Source organism: Scleropages formosus, chromosome 3, assembly GCF_900964775.1.
Source record: "Scleropages formosus chromosome 3, fSclFor1.1, whole genome shotgun sequence".
NCBI lineage: Eukaryota > Metazoa > Chordata > Actinopteri > Osteoglossiformes > Osteoglossidae > Scleropages > Scleropages formosus.
Window position 1 is genome coordinate 25,059,873 of NC_041808.1, and position 22,929 is coordinate 25,082,801.

Sequence of the window (22,929 nt, forward strand, 5' to 3'; positions counted from 1 at the left end):
GCCATGACTGACAGGACCCTCCCCATCTCCATCTGGTGAATTTGCGGAGATCCTTGTGTCAAAACGCCAACTTAAATGTTCAGGAACGGAATATTACTTCCTAAAAACACCCACAATACTCCTCCTATTGTACCTTATAGACACACACAGCGCGCATGTTCTGATCTTTGTATATCAGTGCCTAATAATTACTGCAATCTTATGCTCATGACACTTAAAACAGCTCTGGTGTTCTCCAAGATCAGGGATATACTGTCATTACGAATGCATCAGCAAAAGCCAGTTAAGTTAAATTCTACATTCTTTCTCAGCACCCCTCCTATGATATTGAAGGAGGAGACAATAAAAACACTTTGGACATAACACAACACTGTGTTCACTCTTTTCCCAAACAGACCTCCCCCCACTTGAGGGTATTTTCTAAATGTCAGTCAGTTGTGTGGAGTTGTGCCAAAAACAATCCCAGTACTATATAGTTTACAGCCATATGAACCGTTCACCTGCATTGATCCGTTATAAAGCATCCAGCTGTATAAATTATTAAAATTGGAAGCTGTTTGGGGAAAGAAGCACTGGCTGAGTGATGACACAATATGACCATTTTCAAAAATGTTCAGCGATGACAATTATTTCTGGAACAGGGAGATGTTCAGCTGGGTGCTGAAGCACCACATGAGTAACAGACCTTCTCTTTCCCGCAGAGCACGGATTCATTCCCGCGCACAAGCATGCACACAAGCGTGCACACGCTCACCTGACACGCCGCCACGTCAGCCCCGCTTGTGAGCCGCTCGGCCCCTGACAGGCCCAGGTGCACGCTGGGTAGCCGCAGGGCAAAGTCGTCCCCAGTGGCAGCGGCCTGTGACAGGGAGACGCGCTCTTTGACCTGGAGGAAAAGAAAAACAACATCAATGGTAATTCCCCTTCAAACACATTAACAGGGATGAACCGGGTCCCTTTGAGCCCGCTGAGTGGACCGGCATTGATCGCAGGGCCTGAAACCCATGAATAAATTTAGGGCTAATTGATTTTTTTTTCCCCTGCAAATAAACCTCTAATTCTGAGCAGAGGCAGGGAATCTTAAGGAAACGTGCTTTCGCTCCTCTGAAATTAAGAGGAAAATGATTGCCAACGCTAATAAATAAATAAAACAAATAAAATAAATAAATAAGATGAATACAATATCCCTCAAAAGATTTAATCCACTGAAAGTTTGCTGGAACTCTTTACAGTGCGACTCACACAGTGGTTTGTACATATTGACAGCATGACAAGGGTCAATGAAAGTCCACCGTCAGAGAAGTTATGGATCAAACAAAGTGATACTGGAGCGCTCTGTCCATAATTTAACCCATTAGATCCAGTGGATTAGAGCAAAGAGATAATTGCTTTCAATGGGGATTCAAACCACGGTGCACATAGGTGCTGTCAAACCTGCGTTCTGCACAAGGGGATCGCTCTCTTCCTTTTATTCTCCTTTCCATGAAATAATTGCCAGTGTTGGTATGAAAGGTTAAGAAATGCCTGAAGAGACTTTTATTAAAAAATTATTATTAAAGACAATCCTTTTCAGAGAAGATAATGTCAAACAAAACAAAAATTAATGACAACACAAAGTTCACTATGCTCTAAATAATAACTCTTTAAATAATTGTATAAATATTTTTGCAAATAGAGGGAAAAAAAATGTATATTTCTGTTCAGAAGCTCATTTTTGCAAACTGGCCTATGTTAGCTTCTGGTAGCATGAGGGAGTGGGGAAAGAAAAAAAAAAAAAACAAATCAGTACAGAGTAAGAAATTTCAAGCTGCGAAATTAATAATTAAAATAAATCAGTTCAATGGTAAAGATGAAACATGCAACAAAAATGTATTGTCAATTAGAAGACCAAACTAAATTCTGGGAGTAAAAAATTAAAAACTTTGATATTAATACAGGTTTCTTACTACTGAGAAACACACCAAAAAAAAAAAAAAAAAAAAAACAGGTAAGTGACTATATCGTTAAACAAGACGGAAAAATTAAATGCGAACAAAAGCAGACTACGGTTCCTTTATGCTCTACAAGACAAAGCAAGTGCTACACACACAAAAAAAAAAAAAAAAAAAAAAAATAGACAGACGCATCACTTCATCGCAACGTTTCCCTGTACCTCGGCGCCGAGAACAAAGACCCTTTCTGTCCTGTTCCCTGTTCCACATGTTTCTGCCGCTGGACTTTGCAAAGTAGCCCTGCAAGTGGCCGAAGCACTCTGGATCACAGCGCCATCTACCGGGGACAGAGTCCCTGCAGCGCAGGGGGCCACGGAGAGCCTCTCGGCCGCGGGCGGAAGGCAGCAAAGACAGCCCAGGAGCTGGGATGGGGCTTCTCGCACGCACGCACGCACACACACAGAGTCCATCAGCCTCTGCAGACAGCGCTGGAGCGTGTGCCGAAAAACCCATAAAACACGGCAATTATTCAAGGGACACTTCCCTCCATTTGCTGCAATGAGGGAAATCCCACTCTGCACCTGAAAGCTACAGCAGGTGGCCAGGACCTCCCCGCCGATCAGCAACTACCTGTAATCTGCACATCATGGACACATTGAGCTATTTCCGCCCCTCTGAGGGCAGCAGGGGGCCTAGTGGCTTTAGCCGCTGCCCTGCACCAGAAGAGCCCACGTTCAAATCCGGCTCCCCTGCTGCAGCACCCTTGAGCAAGGTGCTTACTGTGAATTGATACAGTAAAAATTGCTCAGTTGTATAAATGGACGTGCCTATCGTAAACGCTACGTTTACCTGACTCGAGTAACAAACAGGTCTACAACCCTTAAGGGCCAACGCGGGTGGCTCTCGGCGGACACTCCTCCCCGGCTGGCAGGGTGTCGAGCTTCCGGGGGAGACAGACGAATTGGCCGCAGCTACTGCTTGGAAGAAAAAAGGGGTAAAAGGCAAAAAAAAAAATTTTAAAGAAAAAAAAAAGGACCAAAAAAGCTAATTAACTCCTGAATTGGGGTATCAAACCTCCCGTGGGTTTGTTTTTCCATGAACATTCTTTCCTTTTTGGAGGGAAGATACATTTGAAGTGTTTATATGGAACTGCAGTTTCAGAATTCTTCATGCAACGTTAAAGAGAAACTTTAGCTGAATGGAACCAGTGGGTTTAAGTGAAAAACCTACATTATTAGCCAAATTAAGAACTGTGGGCATTTACTTTCAAAAATTCTATGGTTGAATTAACCTTTTTTACTAAAGTAAAAAAAAAAAAAAAAAAAAAAAAAGTACTCTATGTTAAAGAACGTAAATCACATTTAATTGCATGGATCCTACAAGTGACCAAATTAACAACTCCGAATCAGTAACTTTTATTTAATGACCAAACTGACAAATTATGCTTGTCATTTAAATTTTTAACATAAATTTAAATATACACATTGACAAACAGGACAGCTGGTAGTGTAGTGGTTACAGATGCTCCCTTCGGATCCAAAAGTTGTGGGTTCATATCCCGTTGTTAGCTGACCACCGTATTTAAACTGCTCCAGTAAAATTACCCAGCTGTATAAATGTGTAAATAATTGTAAGGAGCTTAATGCTGTAAGTTGTCTTGAAGAAAAGAGACAGATAAATATAAGTTTATATAATTATACGTAAGTTTATATAGGTGTTATGCATTACAACACATTTGATTCTTTTGAAATGTTACCACTCAAAGAACTTGACACCAACAATCTTATAAAAGAGAGTTCACACTCAGGATGGAAGTTATTTTACAAAATGAAAATAAAAATTGTTCAGAGTCAGTAATAGCAGAATATAAACCTACAATCATTTAGCAATATGTGCCTTTTTTTTTTTTCTTTTTAATTCAAGTACAAAATTTAAAAGTAGGGACTGAAGACAAGGTGGCGGTTAAGGAGTTAAGCCAAGAAACTGCACGGGTCTATTAAAAGTAGCCAGATTTTATCTGAACATGTACATTTGTTTGGCTTTGAGTTTTAAATTTTTCCCCTTTGCCCTTGAAGTCTCCTTCAGGCTCTGTGTACATCATCCCCCACAAAAGGAGGGAAATGGATGTCATTAATCATTATCATCATCATCATCAGTTGTAGTGGTGATGATAGTATGTAATTTTATTAGTAGTAGTAGTATTTTATTTTATTGTTTTATTTTCTTTCTTTGCACCAGCACATAGGCCCTGCGGCGATGTCAGCGGTTCAGGCCGGGCTGAGTCAGGCCCTCAGTGCAGCGGCAGCTGCATCTCACAGTCGCTTTGTATCGAGATCGGCATGAATCACACAACAGATGTTTAACGTCGAGGCCGCGTAAACAGGCTTCCGTAGGCACGCAATCCAATCCATTAACGCAGCCCCCTGCCCCCAGACAGCATCGGAAAATCAGAGGCCCTCTCTGGTACAGTAAGGTCCTTCTTTCCGTTTCGGGGCGACCACTACGCTTCTGAAGGGATTCCTCTCACACTAAACCGCGGCTCGTCCATCAGCCTCACTTGGCATGTTGAGGAATTCATTTTACAAAAACAGAGAGAGGTTAACGTGATGTCTTTAAAAGCACCCGGAAGCCAACGTTAAAGGGATTAAATGCAACTGGCCTTGACAAATTTGAAGGAACTCCGTCTTCTGCTTGGGGGGGCGCGTGGTGCAGTGAGTTGAACTGGGTCCTGTTCTCCCGTGGGTCTGAGGTTCGAGCCCTGCTTGGGGTGCCTTGCGGTGGACTGGCACCCCGTCCTGGGTGTGTCCCCTCCCCCTCCAGCCTTACGCCCTGTGTTGCCGGGTTAGGCTCTGACTCCCCGTGACCCCATATGGGACAAGCGGTTCAGACTGTGTGTGTGTGTGTGTGTTCTGCTTGATCCTAATTACAAAAAACGTGCCTCTTTTCAGCACGGTTGCTCGTTTCACCCATCTCGCGACGTAGTGCCGCTTTGTGCGGCGACGCCATTCGGCTGAAAAGCAGCACGACGGCCAGCTACCCTCTGATGTAATTTTCATTTGTTTACGGGCCCTTCTCACTGCACAGAACGGCGAGAAATTCTCAGGCACCTCGCTTTCTCGGCAACCAGGAAACAAGCACTTAAGGTCGCGGAGCACAACGCAATTACAAAAACGCATCTCTCCAAAGACGGCAAAGGTGTGCTTTTTAAAAAATATATATATTACAAAAATAATAAGAAAGTTGCTGCACGTCTGAGAATATTCTTGAGGCTCTTTTCCCCTCTTTTGGAGAAATCCAGCCAGATAAAAGGAAACACTCATGTGGATTAAAGTGCTCAGAATGTATCAGCATCAAACCACCAGAGTTTTTGCCTTCTACATTTTTGAACCGCAGTCAATAGATCTAAATATTTTACTGCACCCCAGCTGATTTATTGTTTGATGTTTAAAAACTTGCGTGGAATCAAAGAAAATTCATTAAAGCGGAGCCCCCCGAACAAGGCGCCATCAGCTTTGAAAGTTGAGTTTAACCGGGATATTGATGATTCTCTTTCTTCTGTGACAAAGGCCACCAGGGAGGCTGCATGCTGCTGCTGCCGTACAAAAGAGCGTTGCCAGGAACGCCGCGGAACAATGTACACACAATGTCGGGCAGGGAATAAGGCAAGGCCTGCTGCCACACCAGCATCGTTGGGTAAAATGCAGTAAAAAGGCGGGACAGATGCCTCTTACAGCTCAAACGATGCCAACAACCTTCACTAGACCAAAAAGATCCTAAAAAACTCATCACACAAATTGGCAAGGTTTATACAACAGAAAATTAAAACTAAGTAGCATCGGAAGAAATGGCTACCAATTACTACATTTTAAGGGGAAAGTGTTTTTTTTTTTTTAGTGTGAATAAATTGATTTGGATCTTAAAGTCTTATAGCTTCTTTCTAAACCACAACTGGACACAGTAAGCGATTTTAGAAATTACCTTTCACTCTCATCACATGATTCATAACTTCAGAAAATGATGTAATACTTAAAATAGTGTCACGTCCTGGCACATTTTAAATTTTGTGTACATACCACAGGAAATACAATGTGTTTATTGAAGTATTTAACTAGCAGCTGCCTTAGACTCAAATAAAAACCTGGGTTCAAATCCCACCTCCTGCTGTAGTACCCTTGAACAAGGTATTTACCCTGAATTGATACAGTAAAAATTACCACACTGTATGAATGAAAGTCGCTTTAGAGAAATGTGTGCGATACGCTTATACAAGACAACAATTTATACAAGAGTAATAGCTTCCCAGTCTTTATTATGACTAACAAGACTGCTGATGCCCTGTAAAGCATCTGCTCATCAGTGGCTTCCACAAGGAGACTTCCAAAAGAAGCCGTCATAGCGATTCACCAGGATGGTGCGGCGCTCCAGCCTCCGGGTGCCGTTCCAGTTGTGTGAGGTGTGTGAGGCCGGATCACACAGCTGCCCACAGACAATAACTACTGACAACACATCTGCTGTGCCACTGACTCTCCCGGCCCGAATCGAACCTCGCGCTACAGGGACGAGCGGCCTGCATTCCTCTCCCCTGCCCCCTCTCCGCCCCTTCGTAGGAGAAGCTGCCCATTAGAATGCGGCATGTGGCCCTTTGCACTGTTCAGTTCTTAGGAAAAACGGCTTGCGTTTGTTTCATGAGAACGGGAACGGAGCTGCGCCAAGAAGGGATGTCAATACAAGCTCAAATGTCACATTCAAACAGGAAATAATCCCGTGTTATCAGTTACACAAAGAAAATCAGCAGGGGCAACATCTCTCAATGACAAAAGAAGTTTGGCAATTTACTTTACTACATCGCAGCAGTGTATAAAGACATTTCATAAACTGCCGGCACATTAAATGCTTTTAAGGATCAAAGGCTTGCGGGTGGAATTAATTTCTACATTCTGTGAAACAGATTGCCAGCATTGTGCTAAACTCAGATAATGAATTTGGTATCATTTATGAAGTAATCCTCTTTGCACAAATGGAAATTCATTTAACCGCATACAGGAACAATGTTATAGGCGCTTCTCCCTGGAAACATGTCTAAAGGCGTCATTTTCGGGCTCACGTTCCTCTTTAGATTGATGAAACCAGCACGAGTTCGTGCCCCTCTTCATCATGCAGTAATGTTTCTGGGGGGGGAGGGGGCAGGACGACACGGTGTCCTTCATGTCCAATCTACTCTGGGCTCTACTGCGGGCCTGTCAAGGGCTCCATATCTCACGGGGGCTGACGGAGGGGGTCGCCGCAGCTACAAGATGCGCCAAGCCATGACAGCACAGCTGGCTTAGCAACGGCATCCCGACCCACGCTACCTGCACCTCTCCTGTCCCGAGTGCCCGTCCTCGCGACGTGGGGGTTGTTTTGGGACCTCAGCAAGCAGTGCCAGATGTTCCAAGACAGGGTTTTGGCGCGTGCCGCGAAGTCATTTGCTTCTCTCTTTTCTCCTTTAATTGAAAATCATGTAAAAGGTCAGTCATGTACAGTTTCCTGTCCCTCATGGTGTAAGTGTTGTACCCTGATCTGCATTCATTGTAAAAACACTGAGGAATCTCTCCTCGTCCGGTGCAAATGCACCTCAAAAGTTCATTTGCTTCACACTCTGATAAGACTGCTTGACTGACATGCGTTTATTCCCAAAGGGACTCTGGTCAAATAATGACAAGGGAAATGTTAAAGCAAAATCAACCAAGGTCAGTCTCAACTGCAGGCCTGGAAATGGACTGTTTGATTTCTCCGTTTTCCCCCACAATTCCACATGTTTCCTCAGTAAGAAGCGCCCCAGCCATAAAACCAAGCCTCGACCAAAAATATGGGGCACTACCACAGAGAAGCAACACACTTGCATGTTGGTTTCATTCCTGCAGACACTGTGGAAGCTGTGAAACCACAGCGGTTCTAAGGTTTCTCCCTGCAGTTGAAGCTTTCAGCTGTGGCCTCTGATTTCTATTACAATTAACTGTTGGCCTTTTTATTCTACTGCTTCATTAAATCTTTCAAATTGACTAGGTCCTTTAATTCTACTTCCTAAGCTTCCTCTTGCTTTAATTGCAGATGGTCTCACTTCACTCTCTAGGCCCTTATTGAACAGATACAACTCTCAGTTGGCAGCTACTCTGCATGTCCTTAATACCCAAACTGCTACAGAAAACCCAGCCCAGTGAGATGCTGTTTTACTACTGGAAAATGCTGCGAACATTGATATCCAGCATTTATTTTGGTTCAAAATCAAGTATGGATTTACACAGAACTGCAGACTGTGTCAAGAAACATTTTTTTTGAATAGCCTACATGCATTTAAGGTTTTTTTATGGGGTATTTAAGGGGGGGAAATTTAGGTGAGAAATGCAATATGGAAGTTTAAGTTATTGTCTTCCTCAGCAAAATGCTTCCATTAAAAACTAAAACGTTTGAAATCTGTTTCACAAGACCTGTAATAAGAATATCAAAGTATCATTCATTAATTTCATCATTTAAATGAGAACACAATTAATTCCTCTGTTGCCTTCTGTACTTCCAACTGCTGCCACAAAACTTTTGATATGCACACATTTTCCAGAATAAAAGGGCATCTGTTGGTTCTAAAACAATAAGGGCTTATGAATTTTTGGAACAGAAAAAAAACCATGATTGTTCATGAATGTGACTCTAAATAAGCAAGCATGGATCCTGAGAGTGAGACTTTGCCAAACTGTTAAACTGGAATGGCAGACAAAATTCAGACAGGTGAACCTGTTTACACGCAAAGTACAAGTTAATTTATTCACAAAAGTGCTCCTTCAACATCGCTGATATTTAAAACATAAAGATCCAAATGAATCAAAAAATGTGATAAAAATAATTGGATTAAAATCATATTCTCAACAACAACCTCTAAATATGAATAAACCCATAACTAAGGGATTTGGAGGCATTATTAGAACCCTGTGCACACAGAATATCTTAAAAATTTTATCAAGACAGCTGAGGACAGGTCCTTGCATTCCTGAAACTTTAAATAGTGAGGAGAAGAAAAATGTATTAAAAAAAAAAAAAACTATGTATTTTTATAGTGAAGAAAATTTAAAAAAAAAAAAAAAAAACCCTTACTTCTTTGAGACAGCCTTCAACTGACTTCATGTAACTTGCTAAAGTGTCCTTGCCCCTGAAAAAGAAAATTGTGATGTTAACAAAGGATCCCTTCAATAAATTGTTACAAACAGTCACATATGTACAGTGGGGGGGGGGGGGGTACTGAAGGCCAGTGTTATCAATATTACTACATACATTTCAAGAACACAAACAGCAGCAAGAACAACATAGAATATTAAGTATTGAGCCTTAAACACCTTCATCTATGGTAGTTATTCTTATCTAATTAATACATGGTGGTAGAAATAAAAATGTTAATGAACTATTAGTAATGTTATTGTGATTTTTAATACATTTTAAACAGCTTTCGTCAATTTTTATAGTTGATTTTACTGGAGCAAGCCGGGTTACTTTCCTTGAGGGTACCGTATCCTTTTCTGGAATTTGAACTAGGGACCCGATTCAAAATAAATAAAGAAGTCAATAATAAAAATAGAATCTACATGCTCCCACTGACATACTGCACACTTTGCCACTTCGCTGTTCACAGGTCTTTTACTTGACAAAAAGCTCTGCTTGAACAGAGGGTCTTTCTGCGGGTGTGAGTGGGTGTGCATAACAGGTTGCACATTTCAAAGAGGAGAAGCTCCAGGGCTCACAAAGGCCCGCCTCCACATGAGGGGTGGGGGCAGGGGGTGGGTATTGATCTTGTGTCTGCCGGAGACGGGGCCCCCGGGGGCCGGCCTGCTCACTTGGCTGCCACGCGGAGGGCCATCTCCGCATCGCGTGCACATTGCTCCAGCTGCCGCCTGTCCTGCTGAAGGCGCGAGAGGTGCTTGCCCAGCTGACGAAGGGACTGATCCTTTCTCCGCAGCTCTGCCTTGGCCTCTGACAAGCTCTGCAGGATGGGGGAAGGATGGCGAATAAGAGCACACCATTCACGCTTTTCAAATGAGAGAAAAAAAAAAAACCCAACAAATCAACTTTGGGTCTGGCACGCTGAAATAAGTACTGCAGGCCATTCGATAAAACCACACTTAGTCTTTACTCTTGACATCGTTGAAGCCGAGCAACAGTCAACAGAACTTCAAACCATTTTATGCCACTTTTAAGACCCTTCTAATGAATTAAGCCACTGCTTAGCAAGTGTCAGTTCAAGCTCAGATACATTTAAAAAACTCCTCTCCCTTCCACTTAAATCTAGCTCAAGATTTAATTTCCTTTACTCGTTTCAAACAGGCACACAAAGCATGTTAGAATATTACAGGATCAGCCAGATTTGCATGGGCCACTTTGTGTTCTCTTAGGGAAATCTGTCTGGAAATGCAAGTTATGTGTATGCTTAAGTGTATGTGCGACGAGCCCCAACTCCGCAAGACACCGGACAAAGTAATAAAACGGATACCACATTCACAAAACCAGTGCAAAGTCTCATCTAAGACTATTTTCATTTTGTCAAACTAAGGATGGAATATTCTGCTGGAATGACACCTAGATCAGACTATGCATAATGTATGTTCAGATTATACTAAATTTTTTAAAGCAAAACAAATACATGTTACAGCTCACTGAAAAAGTATTTGCACCGTTTAACGTTTTCTCTACTTTTGCAGTGTTTTCACATTAAATTTGATTGGATCATTTTGCCAGTTCTAGCATTATGAATGGAGACAGAGGAAAAGTGGCAACAGTATTGTTTTCATGTCATTTCCTTGCTGTAGGAGATAATGTGTTTGAAAACGGTACAAATCACAGGTGTGAAAGTCTTTGGACACCTTTGTTTCAGGTGCAACTGACCAATAAGCAGTGAGAAAGTACTGACTGCAAAATACATTGAAACTGAGTACCAATCTTTCCACAGAGCAAAAAAAGTTCTATGAAACATCTTACAATCACTCGGCCATTTATACAGCAGAGCAATGCAATGCCTGTGTGCACGCACGCACGCACACAGAAAAGCTATAGGCAATTCAGAGTCACCAATTCACCTAAGACATGTCTTTGGTGTGCGGTAGGAAACCACCTATTGCTTTGTGCATTGAAAGTACCAAGCAATGCAGAACAAGTCTTCGCGGTGTTACCTTCCGCTAGCTGTCGAGTAAAAGACGGCCTGAATGTCGCCATGTTGCGTATCATACAAGCACTAAAACAAAGGATCACATAAACTTTTTATCGTTACCTTCCTAGCACAGTTAAACACATTGTACTACTCCGAATGAAATGTAAATCTGCAGAGTACACATGTGTATTTCTGAAGGGGAAGAAAACTTAATGCTGTCAGTTCAGCTGGCCAGCACACAAAGTCTAATTGAACCCCTGATAATAATTGTAAAAGTACAATGCTTTGGCTCTGGGGGTCGGAGGCTGACACGGCACACCGGCTCCTGCGATAACTTTCAGGTTAGCCACTAATTTCTTAACAAGGGCCGTCTGCGAGAGCGCGCAGGCCCCATACCCAGGAAATGGTTCTTGGGAGAATAGGATAAATCAAGTTTAATAACTAGGCCCCTAATTGCTCCCCCACCCCCTCCCTGGGCTGAACTCTAATTACGCGCGCCCTGTCACCTGATATTAAGTTGTCGGAGCGGCGAGATAATCGATAAACATTTAGCGCAGAGGAGAGCGAAGATCCCGGCCCGGCAGTGGGAACCCGCAGCACCCAAAGCCCTGGCGCTCATGAGAAAGCCGGCGGGATGCGAGGAGTGATTGCAGAGCAATAATGTGGAGTTGGGCTCCGGGGCCGGCGCTCCTCTGGGCTTTCAGCCGATGGTGCGTCTGAGAGGGAAAGGTGAACGCGGTCACCCTAATTACGGGCCGCTTTCACACACTTCAGCCGTAAGTAAAGGCGGCCCAATTAGGTGGGGAGGGAAGATAAGGGAAGTTTTATTTGTATACTAATTAAACCCCTGATGAAATTAAAGGAAAAACATACAGCTCGGTAATTGTGTGCCTGAGAAAGGGTGCTTTAGGAGCAGTTATCTGAAAAGCGCAGCCTTGAGATAGTTCCCTTAATCCAACACGGAGCCCTTTGCGCTGCACCCGGGTCCCTAATAATTTGATCCTCCCAACCTTGTGAAATCTCAGGTTTCGACGGCAGCCTCATCAAAGCCATTTAGTGTCTAGTCACTGCTTCCAGCTCACCGAGAGCAAAGACCAGAATAAACAAACTTTGTTTCGCTGAAAAAAAAAAAGACACTTCAGACATAATGGGTCCCTCTGGTCAATTCACAACTGTGGATTCAATTTATATTGAATTTAATATATTTTCTTGCTACACTTACATGCTTATACAAGCTGTGGCGATATCTAATTGGAAAAAGAGCTTTAGCCTCACGAAACCCACAATTTGTTTAAAATGAGAAAGACGTTTGAAACACGGACAGAAAAGCGAAACGTTCAAAAACCAATCGGCTTTAAGCTTTATACAGTATCTAGCACTGAATATCAAAGTCAGATCTGAACTACAACATACCTAAGAGAGCACCATATAGTTTCATTTTATTGCTTTAATACAATTTTTTCCCCTCATTTTGGTAACATTTTCTCCAACACAATATACACTGATTTACCAATTTACACAGCTGTCTAATTTTTACTGTGTTAATTGAGGGTAAGGTCCCTTGATCAAGGGTACTACAGCAGGAGGGGAAATTTAAACCTGAAGTCCAAAGGCTGCAACTCTAACCACTACAGCATCAGCTGTCCCCCAAATGGATACGAAATATCCATAAGACCCCTGTAACACCCTATGACCTGTGTATCTCTATTCAGTATGCATAATAAATTCAGCTTAATCCCATTATGGAACCCGTTTGGTCAAGGGGTCGGTTCCGTAATGAAAATGTCTACTGCCATGTTCAGCACAGTTTGTCACTTTCTATTACAGAATATATACTTTCTTCTGCAATGGAAGGTACGCAGTGGCAGGGCACTGTGTTGAATTATTAAATAATAAAGTATAACAACACTGACAAATTCACTAGAAGCGTTAAAGAAAGCCTAATCTTCAAATCACACAGCATCACTTTTACACAGCTGCGACCCCTTCATGTTCCACGTCATCTTCTGCAAACCTCCGCAAAGGCCCTTGCAATGCACCGTCAAAGTGAAACGCATGGCTAGGGGATCGAGAAGGGTGGCGTGTGCATCAACTGCGGTCTTGCTGCTCACCTTGGGGCTGGTCATGACACCTCTACAGTGAGCCTTAAACCTAAAACCACTGCAGAAAATGCCAGAAAAATATGGTAATGAAGACAGAACATTAAGCAATTTTATCCACAGATGCTCTTTCAAGTATATAAAATAATTAAAAGCATACTTAAAATAATTAAATATACTAAAGTGGTATGTACACACTATTCCACTCAAGGGAAGTGCATTTCAGCAGATGATGCTAAATTAAAATTACTTACTAAACTCTGTAATTGGGAGAGGGGGGAGAAAAAAAAAAAATACAAATACACTTAGAAAAAAAACAGCAGTCAAGCATCAGTTAAATGCCACATTACTACTAAAAACAGTAAATACTATAAAACGAACGCAAAGCATGCATTTCAATTTGCCTTCAACTTATAGGGGGGAAAAAAATTACAGCAAAGCATAATTTATAAATACAGTAACATCCCGGGTTTGTGTTTTCTTTCTCGGAAAAGGACTCAATTTCTCGTGACAAAAATGTAAATTAATATCGAAAAAGGCATCTATTCACTTGCAGTGGAGTGAGAAGCCGGTATTGTCTCCCAAATATTGATGGGTGATGCAAGCCTTTGCAACTCAAAGTCAGTAGCAAAGACAGTGGAGCTCTCTGCTTTGAGGAAGCATCCAAAGATGATGTGTGTGCTGGTGTTTGGTGGACAATTTCCATGATTTATAACATACTCTTGATATGAAAGAAGATATCTCCCAGTGTTTTCATAAAGAAACAAATTAACCTCATGAATCGTTCAAGATTAATCTGGAGGAGGAGTAGTCAACCTTGCTCCTTGGTGTACCTCAAATACAACGGCTCATCCTCAGATGGCTGCACTAATGGGGGGGTCCAGTCATGTGACTGACGCTCATTCTGATACATGACACGTGATTTTTTCCACATTATTTTGACACTATAGTACACCTGAATAAATGTTTTTAATACACTTCTTCTGTGGCATTTAGAATTATATCTTTGCAAATCACTTGAACTATTAGAAGTTTTGTGCATGTTAAGTTCAAATATTGAAACGCTGATTTCTACCATTTTTGTTCCACTGCTGCTTTTTTATTAAAAATTCATTAAAATATTTTAAAAAATAGTAATACTGTGATGGGGGGGCATGGTGGTGCAGTGGGTTGGACTGGGTCCTGCTCTCTGGTGGGTCTGGGGTTCGAGTCCCGCTGGGGGTGCCTTGCGACGGACTGGCGTCCCGTCCCCTCCCCCTCCCCCTCCCCCCTCCCCCCTCCGAATGGGGCAAGCGGTTCAGCAACTGTGTAATACTGTGATGTGCTGGGCCGTCCGGTCATTCCAATATTCGGTCCTCCAAGGTCTAGCCATGTGGACAAACCATAGTTGCTAAATACCACCCACACCCACACACACACCCACACACTTTCAGAACCGCTCGTCCCATATGGGGTCGCGGGGAGCCGGAGCCAACCCGGCAACACAGGGCGTAAGGCCAGAGGGGGAGGGGACACACCCAGGACGGGACGCCAGTCCGTTGCAAGGTACCCCAAGCAGGACTCGAACCCGAGACCCACTGGACAGCAGGACTGTGGTCCAACCCACTGTGCCACCGCACCCCCTTGCTAAATACTAATTCTGTGAAAATGTTTAGTATTATCTGAAACAGCATTAAATGGGTAATAAGTGAATTTAACACTTCATAAACATTGTTGCTTAATGTAACATGCAGATTAAGTCTCTTGGTTTCTATGCTACCCAAACCACTAACCACAGCTGGATCAGTTAATTCTGTGTCAGTGCAGGTCCCCATGTGCTCCAGGGTTCAAGCTTTAGCGGTTTGGCAGGATAGCAAAAACTCTGGGAACAGATCGGTCCAGCAACACCGCGATACAAGCGGACGGGCAGAAGACGACCTACCCTGACAGCATCAGCCAGCGTGCGGTTCTTCTCGGCCTCCTCCCCGGAGTGGAGCTCCAGCCGGAGGCCCAGCTCGTGCAGCTGCTGCGCCTGTTCATGAAGCAGGGCTTGGGCCTGCTGCTCCCGCTCCAGAGCGCTGCGCAGCTCCCGGCACACGGTGTCGAAGCGCTCCGCAGGCACGTCCGCCTAGCACACAGACAGACAGACAGACAGACAGACGTCATCCGCAGCGATCCACTCCAAAATACAACAGACTGCAAAGCAAACAATAACTTCAGCAGTTGGCTAGGAACACTGTTCAAGTGATAATGATGTTGCTCGAGACATTAAATAAGTTAAATAAAGTAAATACAGGTCAATCTGCTTATTAAGATATAGTAAAAACATTCATTATTACTACCACTATAACCAGCAAATATTAACATTTAGATGTGAAATCCTCAAAACTGCAGATTCCACTGACAGTGTTTTAGGGTTGTCTTTTTACATTAAGTTCAGACTTCTCATAACTGGAACCAGCAGGGGGCATAGCGGTTAGAGCTGCTACCTTGAACTCAAAGGACCCAGGTTCAAATTCCACCTGCTGCTGCACCACTCTTGATCAAGGTACAGCTACTGAATTGATAGACTGAATACCAACGCTGCTGTATAAATGGGTAAATCACTGTAAGAGCATAACTAGGTTGCTTTTGCTCATACATTTTTTAAATACAAAATAAAAGCACTTTTTTTCCAACCACACTGGAATATGCCCATAAGACTTCCCTTAAAACTGACGTGAAATGCAGATAAAAAGAAAGGGTTTAAGATAGTTAACCATATTGATCTTGAAGACTAACATGTCAAAGTGTTAAATGAAATTTTACCACATTAATCCCCCTGTTAAAAATATGTATTTATATACTTCAATTTCTTAGGTTTTCTACATGGTGCTCAACCTGGTTCATTTCAGTATTTTAGAACAGAGGAAAAAAAATCTTTTAACAAGGCCAAGGTTAACTAAGGGAATGATAAGCATGTGCCATTTCGCTTTTTAACATGGCATGGCCTGTGACACCACCTGCTCTACAGTTGCAAGACTTCAGGTAAGGATCTCACTGTGGACTCTGGACACCCTCTTCAGCAGCGGACTAATTCCGTTGAGCTGTCGGTGCCGCTTTTTGTTCATCAGCAATTCACTGTCTATTCACTCTCTCATGCTGGTCTAGGTGTCGCATTTTCCCATTCCAGTGTTGTTCCCGAGTCACTGCCCTGTCGTATCTGTGCTGCTCCACTCCTGTGCAGTGTCCTTCGAGATAAAGAAATTATCTATCGATATCTGTCTATTCATGTCAATATTTATAGGGACGGCTGGTAGCGTAGTGGTCAGGGATGCTGCTGTTGCACCCAGAGGTCATAGGTTCAAATCCCACTTCCATCTGTAGTACCCTTAAGCATGGTACTTGTCCTAAAATGCTCCAGTAAAATCGCCCAGGTGTATAAATGGGTAAATGAATTTAAGTAGCTTAAAACTGTAAGCTGCTTTGGAGAAAAGTGTCATGTAAACGTCTATCTATGAATCATTATCTAGCTATGTCTGTGTATCCGTATGCAACCGCCAGAGCTGTGAAGCATTAAGCCAGGCGGGGATCACTCACGGCATGCCGACGACCGGCCTCTCCCTTTGCTTCCCGTGCCGTGCCTTTCATGTGGGCCAGCTCGAGACGGAGACTGCGGCGCTCCACCTCTGCAGCGTGCAGGCGCTGCGTGAAGTGCAGGATGTGCTGCTGCAGGACTGCCGCCATGCGCTTGTGTTTCGACAGAGCATAACGCATCACCCATCAGACATATACGCTGCGTCATCAAAATCACAGCAGCACAGCACTGATGTAAATCATCTTCAGATGCTCAAAACATATCATCACAGTGGCTGCAAAGTAGGTAACAGACCACTGCAATGGGTCAAATACATTCAAGTGATTCTGGGATTGTTTCTGGACCACTGTGAGTCTGACAAGGATAAGTGGTTAACAACAGTAAGTGACCGAGAGTAAAGTACATACCCTAAGTAGAGTATACTGTATGTCCTGTATTATTATAATGTACTACAATAAATACATTTGTGATTAAGACCAAGTACAACCAACTTTACTGTTCTCACTGACAAAAAGTTCACAGTCTACAGCTATGGGACTTTATAAAAGGACATTTATTCACTACCTTCCTGCTAATTAATGTAGCCCTTTGGTGAATAGGAACTTTTTGTCTAAATATATGTTTTATTTAAAAGCTAGTCTGGCGTAGTCAAGAAAAATTTACGCAACTAACATGGAAAAGTCAAAATGCTATTTATTCTTGGCACAACATAATTCTTGATGAGGAAAGAACTGGAATCAATAACAGATTTCCATGCATTAAAAGCATCAAAGGTAATAACCACAAGGCATTGAAGCGTGTGGTATTTTTGTATGCAAGAAAGGTCAATTTAGAAACCTCCATATGGAGGGCTGAATAGGAGAAATACTAATTAGCATGACAGATAAACGAAAAACTAAGAAATATAATTGTTTGCTGTCAATAGTTGATTGCAAAAACACAGTGAAGTACTCTGGAATGTCACAAAGGATCAGAGATGCGTCCCAGAGCTCCTACCTTTCTTGTTAGCACAGCGGGAACGGTGCCACGGGCCGTCATGGCATTGAGTCTGCGCAGACCTCGGCCTAGCCTGCGGCTCAGCTCGCCCCGGTCCAGGCCACACGCACCGTAGTCCCGGTCCGACTCAGCCAGCAACCGCTCCACCAGCTGGGAGAGACAGCCCTGCGCAGCGGCCATCAGCAGGGACCCTGAGTGCTGGGAACCAGACTCTGTTCGTGGAGGCAAACGGAGGACAATGTTCACTTACCTGACACTTCCCTTTACATTGACTCACAAAGTTACGCTACATACACTGATTTACCTATTTACAAAGCTGGGTAAATTTTACAGTATCAAATCAGGGTAAGTGCTTTGATCAGTGGTACCACAGCAACTGGGTCCTTCGAGCGCAAGGTAGTGGTTCTAACCACCCTGAATCAAAACAGTAAAAATTACCCTGCTCTATAAATGTGTAAATCACTAAGTAACTTAAATCTGAGTCATGTTGGAGAAGAGTGTCATATAGATTTAAAAAAAATATAATAAATGTAATAAAATAAAGTACAATTAACACAGAGATCATTGCAAGTGTCTCCAAGTAGCTCGACCCCCTAGATTCCGTCTCGTCTTCCGGATGGCTGTTCGGGGCCAGCCGTAGCAGCTCTCGCAGCTTGCTCGGGCCGTGCCATCCCTGTCGTCCAACTATTTATGTCCAGAAAACAAGGTGCTACAGTTCAGCTAGCATTCCAGGGCAATTAAAACCTTACAGGCACAATTACTTACTTCCCCACCAGGCCTCAGTAATCAGCGTGCGTGGGTAATGGGTTTACAGCCTTGACGCACCAAACACGTCCTGCATATTGGTGGGTTTTCTCACGCCTGTAATTATTAATTGTGTCTAACGTCGATAAATAAAATTGTCAGCGCTCTTAATACTAATTAGCATGAGATAAATTTAATGGGTTTTATTTATGGTTTCGCGAGTGCCCTGGCATTCCTTTCTCACTGCTCGGAGAAAAGCCCCCTTATCTGTCATATGTTGTCTTATATGTAATCTAGTGGGATGAGAGAGGAGGCAGCTGAACCTGGAGCTGTAAATACTTTAAGCACTTAGTGGGCACTCTGGGGCTGCCGTATTACAGGCGATTTATACGACTGCTTTTCTCCAGCAAAGACGTGCTCTTTCACACACAAGGGGAAGCCGTCACAAAAATTCAGCTGCTGTCCTCCAGAAAGCCTTAGCCGTTTCTTCGTGAGCCTCACTCACTCACATTCAACTGATTTAGACTCATCAGAGCACAAGAGGGCCACAAGCATTGATGGGTCCACTCCATATCTCCAGTTTTTATGTTGCACAGATGAGTTTTTGTCATCCTATCAAAGTAATTAAAGTGTGTGTGGTTCATCTGCACGTGGCTGGACCTCAGGTGATCGAAAGTTGGAGAAACCATCTAAACATTGCTTTTTCATATTTTTCCCAGAATTTAAAAAAGGCCAATTGAAAACACAAACCTCTCTTTTTAAAATGTTACATTTTATTTACATATATCAATATTACTGTTAGGTGAAACTGATTTTAAAAAAATAGCAAATGTGGTGTGCATGTTTTAGCTCTGCAAAGATGAAGTTCTGCAATTTGCCTTCATCATTCCCATAAGAAAGATGGCCAAATTTTGCCCAAAAGGGACAGAAACTTTCCCTTTGTTCAGCTCCAGTTGCAGAATTAAGACTGGGACATCAGGGGGTCTCATGGATGGTGATGCTGACTTGTACTTGAGGGACCCCGGTTTAAAGCCCACCTCCTGCTGTAGTACCCTTGATCAAGATACTTACCTGAAGTGATACAGTAAAACTTGCCCTGCTGTATAAAGGGTAAATCACTGTAAGTCACTTTGTAGAAGAGCATTATTTAAATAAATAAACGCAAGTGAAAGCTTGGCTTTTAAGGGCCACAGCTGTTTCTGGTAGGTGGAGCACCTTATCTGGTACAAAGGCCACAGACGCTGACAACTGGAAAAGTCCGGTGTTGGCAGTGGTGTGGACTGCTGTCATTTACCACCTGATCTGAGCGCTTTTAACAAAAAGCGCAATAGTGACATCACCATCACCCACCACACCTGTCTCACAGATCGCAATATATACGTGTCCCAGACTGTCCGGCGCGTCCGCAGTTCAGGGTACGTGAAAGGTCCAGAAAGATACGGAAAGCACACGGCCCACTTGCAGTGATTCACTCCACCCCCAGCAAGTACTGCCACTTTTGTTTGTTTATCTGTGTTGATTAAAGATCGCACATTAAGTCAGAAAGGCAGCCACAAATGAACATTTCTGTAGACTACACTTCAACCTTCGGCTGTAAACCTTTGTCAATTTTTAATGAGACCCCTCTTGATTCGTTATCAATAAGAGGAGAGAAAGAGACACATTACGCTGCGCTGCGCTCCCAGCCTACTTTGAAGTGGGCAGAGCAGGGGGTCGAGGGGGGGGAGGGAGGCGGGGGGGGGGGGTGCGGCCCTTTACCGCGATCCCGCCGAAGCAGCTCGGAGGGCCGAGCTCTGACGGAACGAGCGGCTCGGCCCGACCCGGCCCGGCGCGCACCCCGGCTGCGTGAAACCGCTCAATTATTCATGCGGCTGCGCTCGTGCGGAGCCTCGTCTGACACGCAAACAGCACGGCTGTGGACAAATCAAACGGCCCGTGCGCAGGAAGAGCCCACAATGCACTTGGAGCATCTTTCATCCTGCTTTTGTTGGGCTGCGCTGGCGCCCTCGAGGAGTCCGCCTTAGTGCAGTACACTGACCTCCGGAGCGGCTCCGAGCGCGTCCGCTCCCTGCGCTAATTGACTTGGCGCTTTTCTTTTCACCTTCACTTTGTGTTCACCTTCAATTATTCATTTTAAAGCTAAACCTACCTATTTCTGCCTTTGTTCTCTCTGAGACGCATCTTAAACAAGCCTGCTTCTCAGCAACCACCTTTACAGAGCGCTTCAGGAGACAGATTAGGTGTGAAAAGCAGCATTGCAAGTCACACGGTATGAAGTGATACGCACATCCTCTGTTTTACACTGTTTCCACTCATTTGGCAGTTGCTTTTCCCCCCAAAAGTGACAAACGACGCCGGGGAAAAGTTGGGCGACACACAGCACACAAGTGAAGCACAGGCAGAAATCTCATAAGAGTCCAAGGAACAAGATATTTATGCAGAGTATGTTCAATTCGCTCATTGCTACTAAGTTATTGAATTAAATAAAAGTTCAGCAAAAAAAATTCACATAATTAATATTTAGCAGATACTGTTCTTCCACACATAACAAAGGGGAGGGGGATATGGGGTCACTGCAGTTTTAAAAGGTACCGTTCAGTACCATCACAGTACAGTATTAATTTCATTATTCAATAAATCTCATTTTCCTCTTTTGCTGTATTATACTATGTTTTGTTGAAACATTTCACCCATGTATAAGATTACTACCATGTCAACAAAACAGTGCATTGCAATGAGCAGTCAACCACATGAACTGCAACGTCACGCACAGTTTTAAGGTCTCTTAAAAATAGAAAGAAGTCTGATTATTCTTATGTCTATAAGAACGTGAAAAAGTAACTCTTGGTTACCACGGTAGCTAACCTACCTGCTGCGGGCACCAGATCCTGCAGGTCTCCAATGGTGCTGAGGAGAAGAGACAGCAGCTCCTTGTTGGAGAGCCACCGCGGAGCGATGTCTTTCTGCCACTGCTGCCTGTCCTGGCCTGAGAGTGCCACACAGCAGGTGTCATCACAACAGTGACCCATGAGCGACCGGCTTTTAGCCTCACCAAAACGGAGCTGAGACACCTACTGTCACACGGGAACGTCGATCTGGTTCCCAGAGGGCAAACGGACAGGGCTGGCAGGTCCGAGGAGCCGGCGCGTACAGTGAACAGTATTGGGGAGCGCAGGGCAAGCCTCCTCAGGCGGTTTGCTGCCATCACGGCAATGGCGCACTTTCGGAACTTGCGGAGGTGGAATCCATCGGCCTCAGCTTCGGGCTCCAGAGCGCGCGCCAAGGAGCAAACCTCTGCCTCGAAGGCCTCTCGGGCGCGCAGTTGCCCCAGGAGCAGGGCCTTCTGGCCCCCCAAGGCGGCCAACCGCCAACGAAGCGGACCCAACGCCCCCAACAGCAGTCCGCACGCCGCCAGCAAGGCGGCGCCCTCACGCCGGGACTTGCCCAGGAGGTTGCAGTAGTGCACCAGCTCCACAGACGCCTGACTCTTCATCTTCTCCAGAGCGGCAACCTTCGCCTGGGCCTCCTCAGCAGCTGCCTGCCACCTCTGAGGGAGAAATGCGGTCCTCTTTAAGTGACCAGACTCAGGACACAAAAAGGGCCAATAACACAGCAGCCACACACTGTTAAACAGGGCTTAACATATAATATGTATATGAACACGCAACATAACACATTGCCTGCCGCTCATTAGCTGTACCTATAACATGGCAAACCTAGCTGGGAGCCCCGCCTACATTTACCTGAGTCTTTTCTCCAAACCAGCTTACGCTGATTTTCCCCATTTATACAACAGGGAAGTTTTTATGATATCCATTCATAGCGAGTACCTTTCTCAATGACACTACAGCAGGAGGAAATCATACACAGGTCTTTTGTTTGCAAGGTTAGGGCTCTAAAGACTACGACACCTGCTGGAACGGAAACATTGTAAAGTTTTCGAATGTCATTTAGAATACCTGCATCTCTTTGCCAGATGTTTTTGGCTCCAACGCAGGGCAAATTCTACTATACAGAGGCACAGTTCTGGTGCAGTTTGTTTATTGATTTTGCACTGGTTTGTTACACGAAGACAGCATTTGGCACTGCTGCCACCTACAGGTCTGTAGTGTGCACAACACAGTAGAGTGTATGGGCATCACGCCCTTGCGGGGGCCACTCTGTCCAGCCCGTCTCGGGTGCCAGTTCCTCAGCACGAAGTTATTCTGCCAGCCATTATGGAGTTACTGCTGAAGGCTGCTTGCTTCTGCAAAGATATTTTCTTCTACTGACACAGCGTACTGTGAAATTCTGCCAGACATAATTCAACGAGTGTCTCTAAAACACATTTCAAGCTTCACTGCCTCAAAGTCTGGCACATAGCATTGACCAGCATCATTAAATATGTCAGTAAATTATTATTTCGCAACAAAAGGGAAAAACCTCAGAAACACCATT

At 43.9% G+C, this 22,929-nt stretch overlaps 1 protein-coding gene across 1 annotated transcript in view; it reads right to left on the reverse strand.

The window, feature by feature from the left end:
• Positions 1-22,929, reverse strand: part of ccdc171 (coiled-coil domain containing 171) — a 63,920-nt gene that overhangs the window by 15,835 nt on the left and 25,156 nt on the right. The window contains exons 16-23 of the mRNA XM_029250169.1: positions 21,568-22,039; positions 21,362-21,478; positions 17,749-17,960; positions 16,755-16,904; positions 15,118-15,303; positions 9,791-9,936; positions 9,057-9,111; positions 755-886 (exon numbers count right to left, since the gene is read on the reverse strand). Of these exons, the coding sequence (XP_029106002.1) occupies positions 755-886; positions 9,057-9,111; positions 9,791-9,936; positions 15,118-15,303; positions 16,755-16,904; positions 17,749-17,960; positions 21,362-21,478; positions 21,568-22,039 (1,470 nt within the window). The remainder of the gene's footprint in view (positions 1-754; positions 887-9,056; positions 9,112-9,790; positions 9,937-15,117; positions 15,304-16,754; positions 16,905-17,748; positions 17,961-21,361; positions 21,479-21,567; positions 22,040-22,929) is intronic.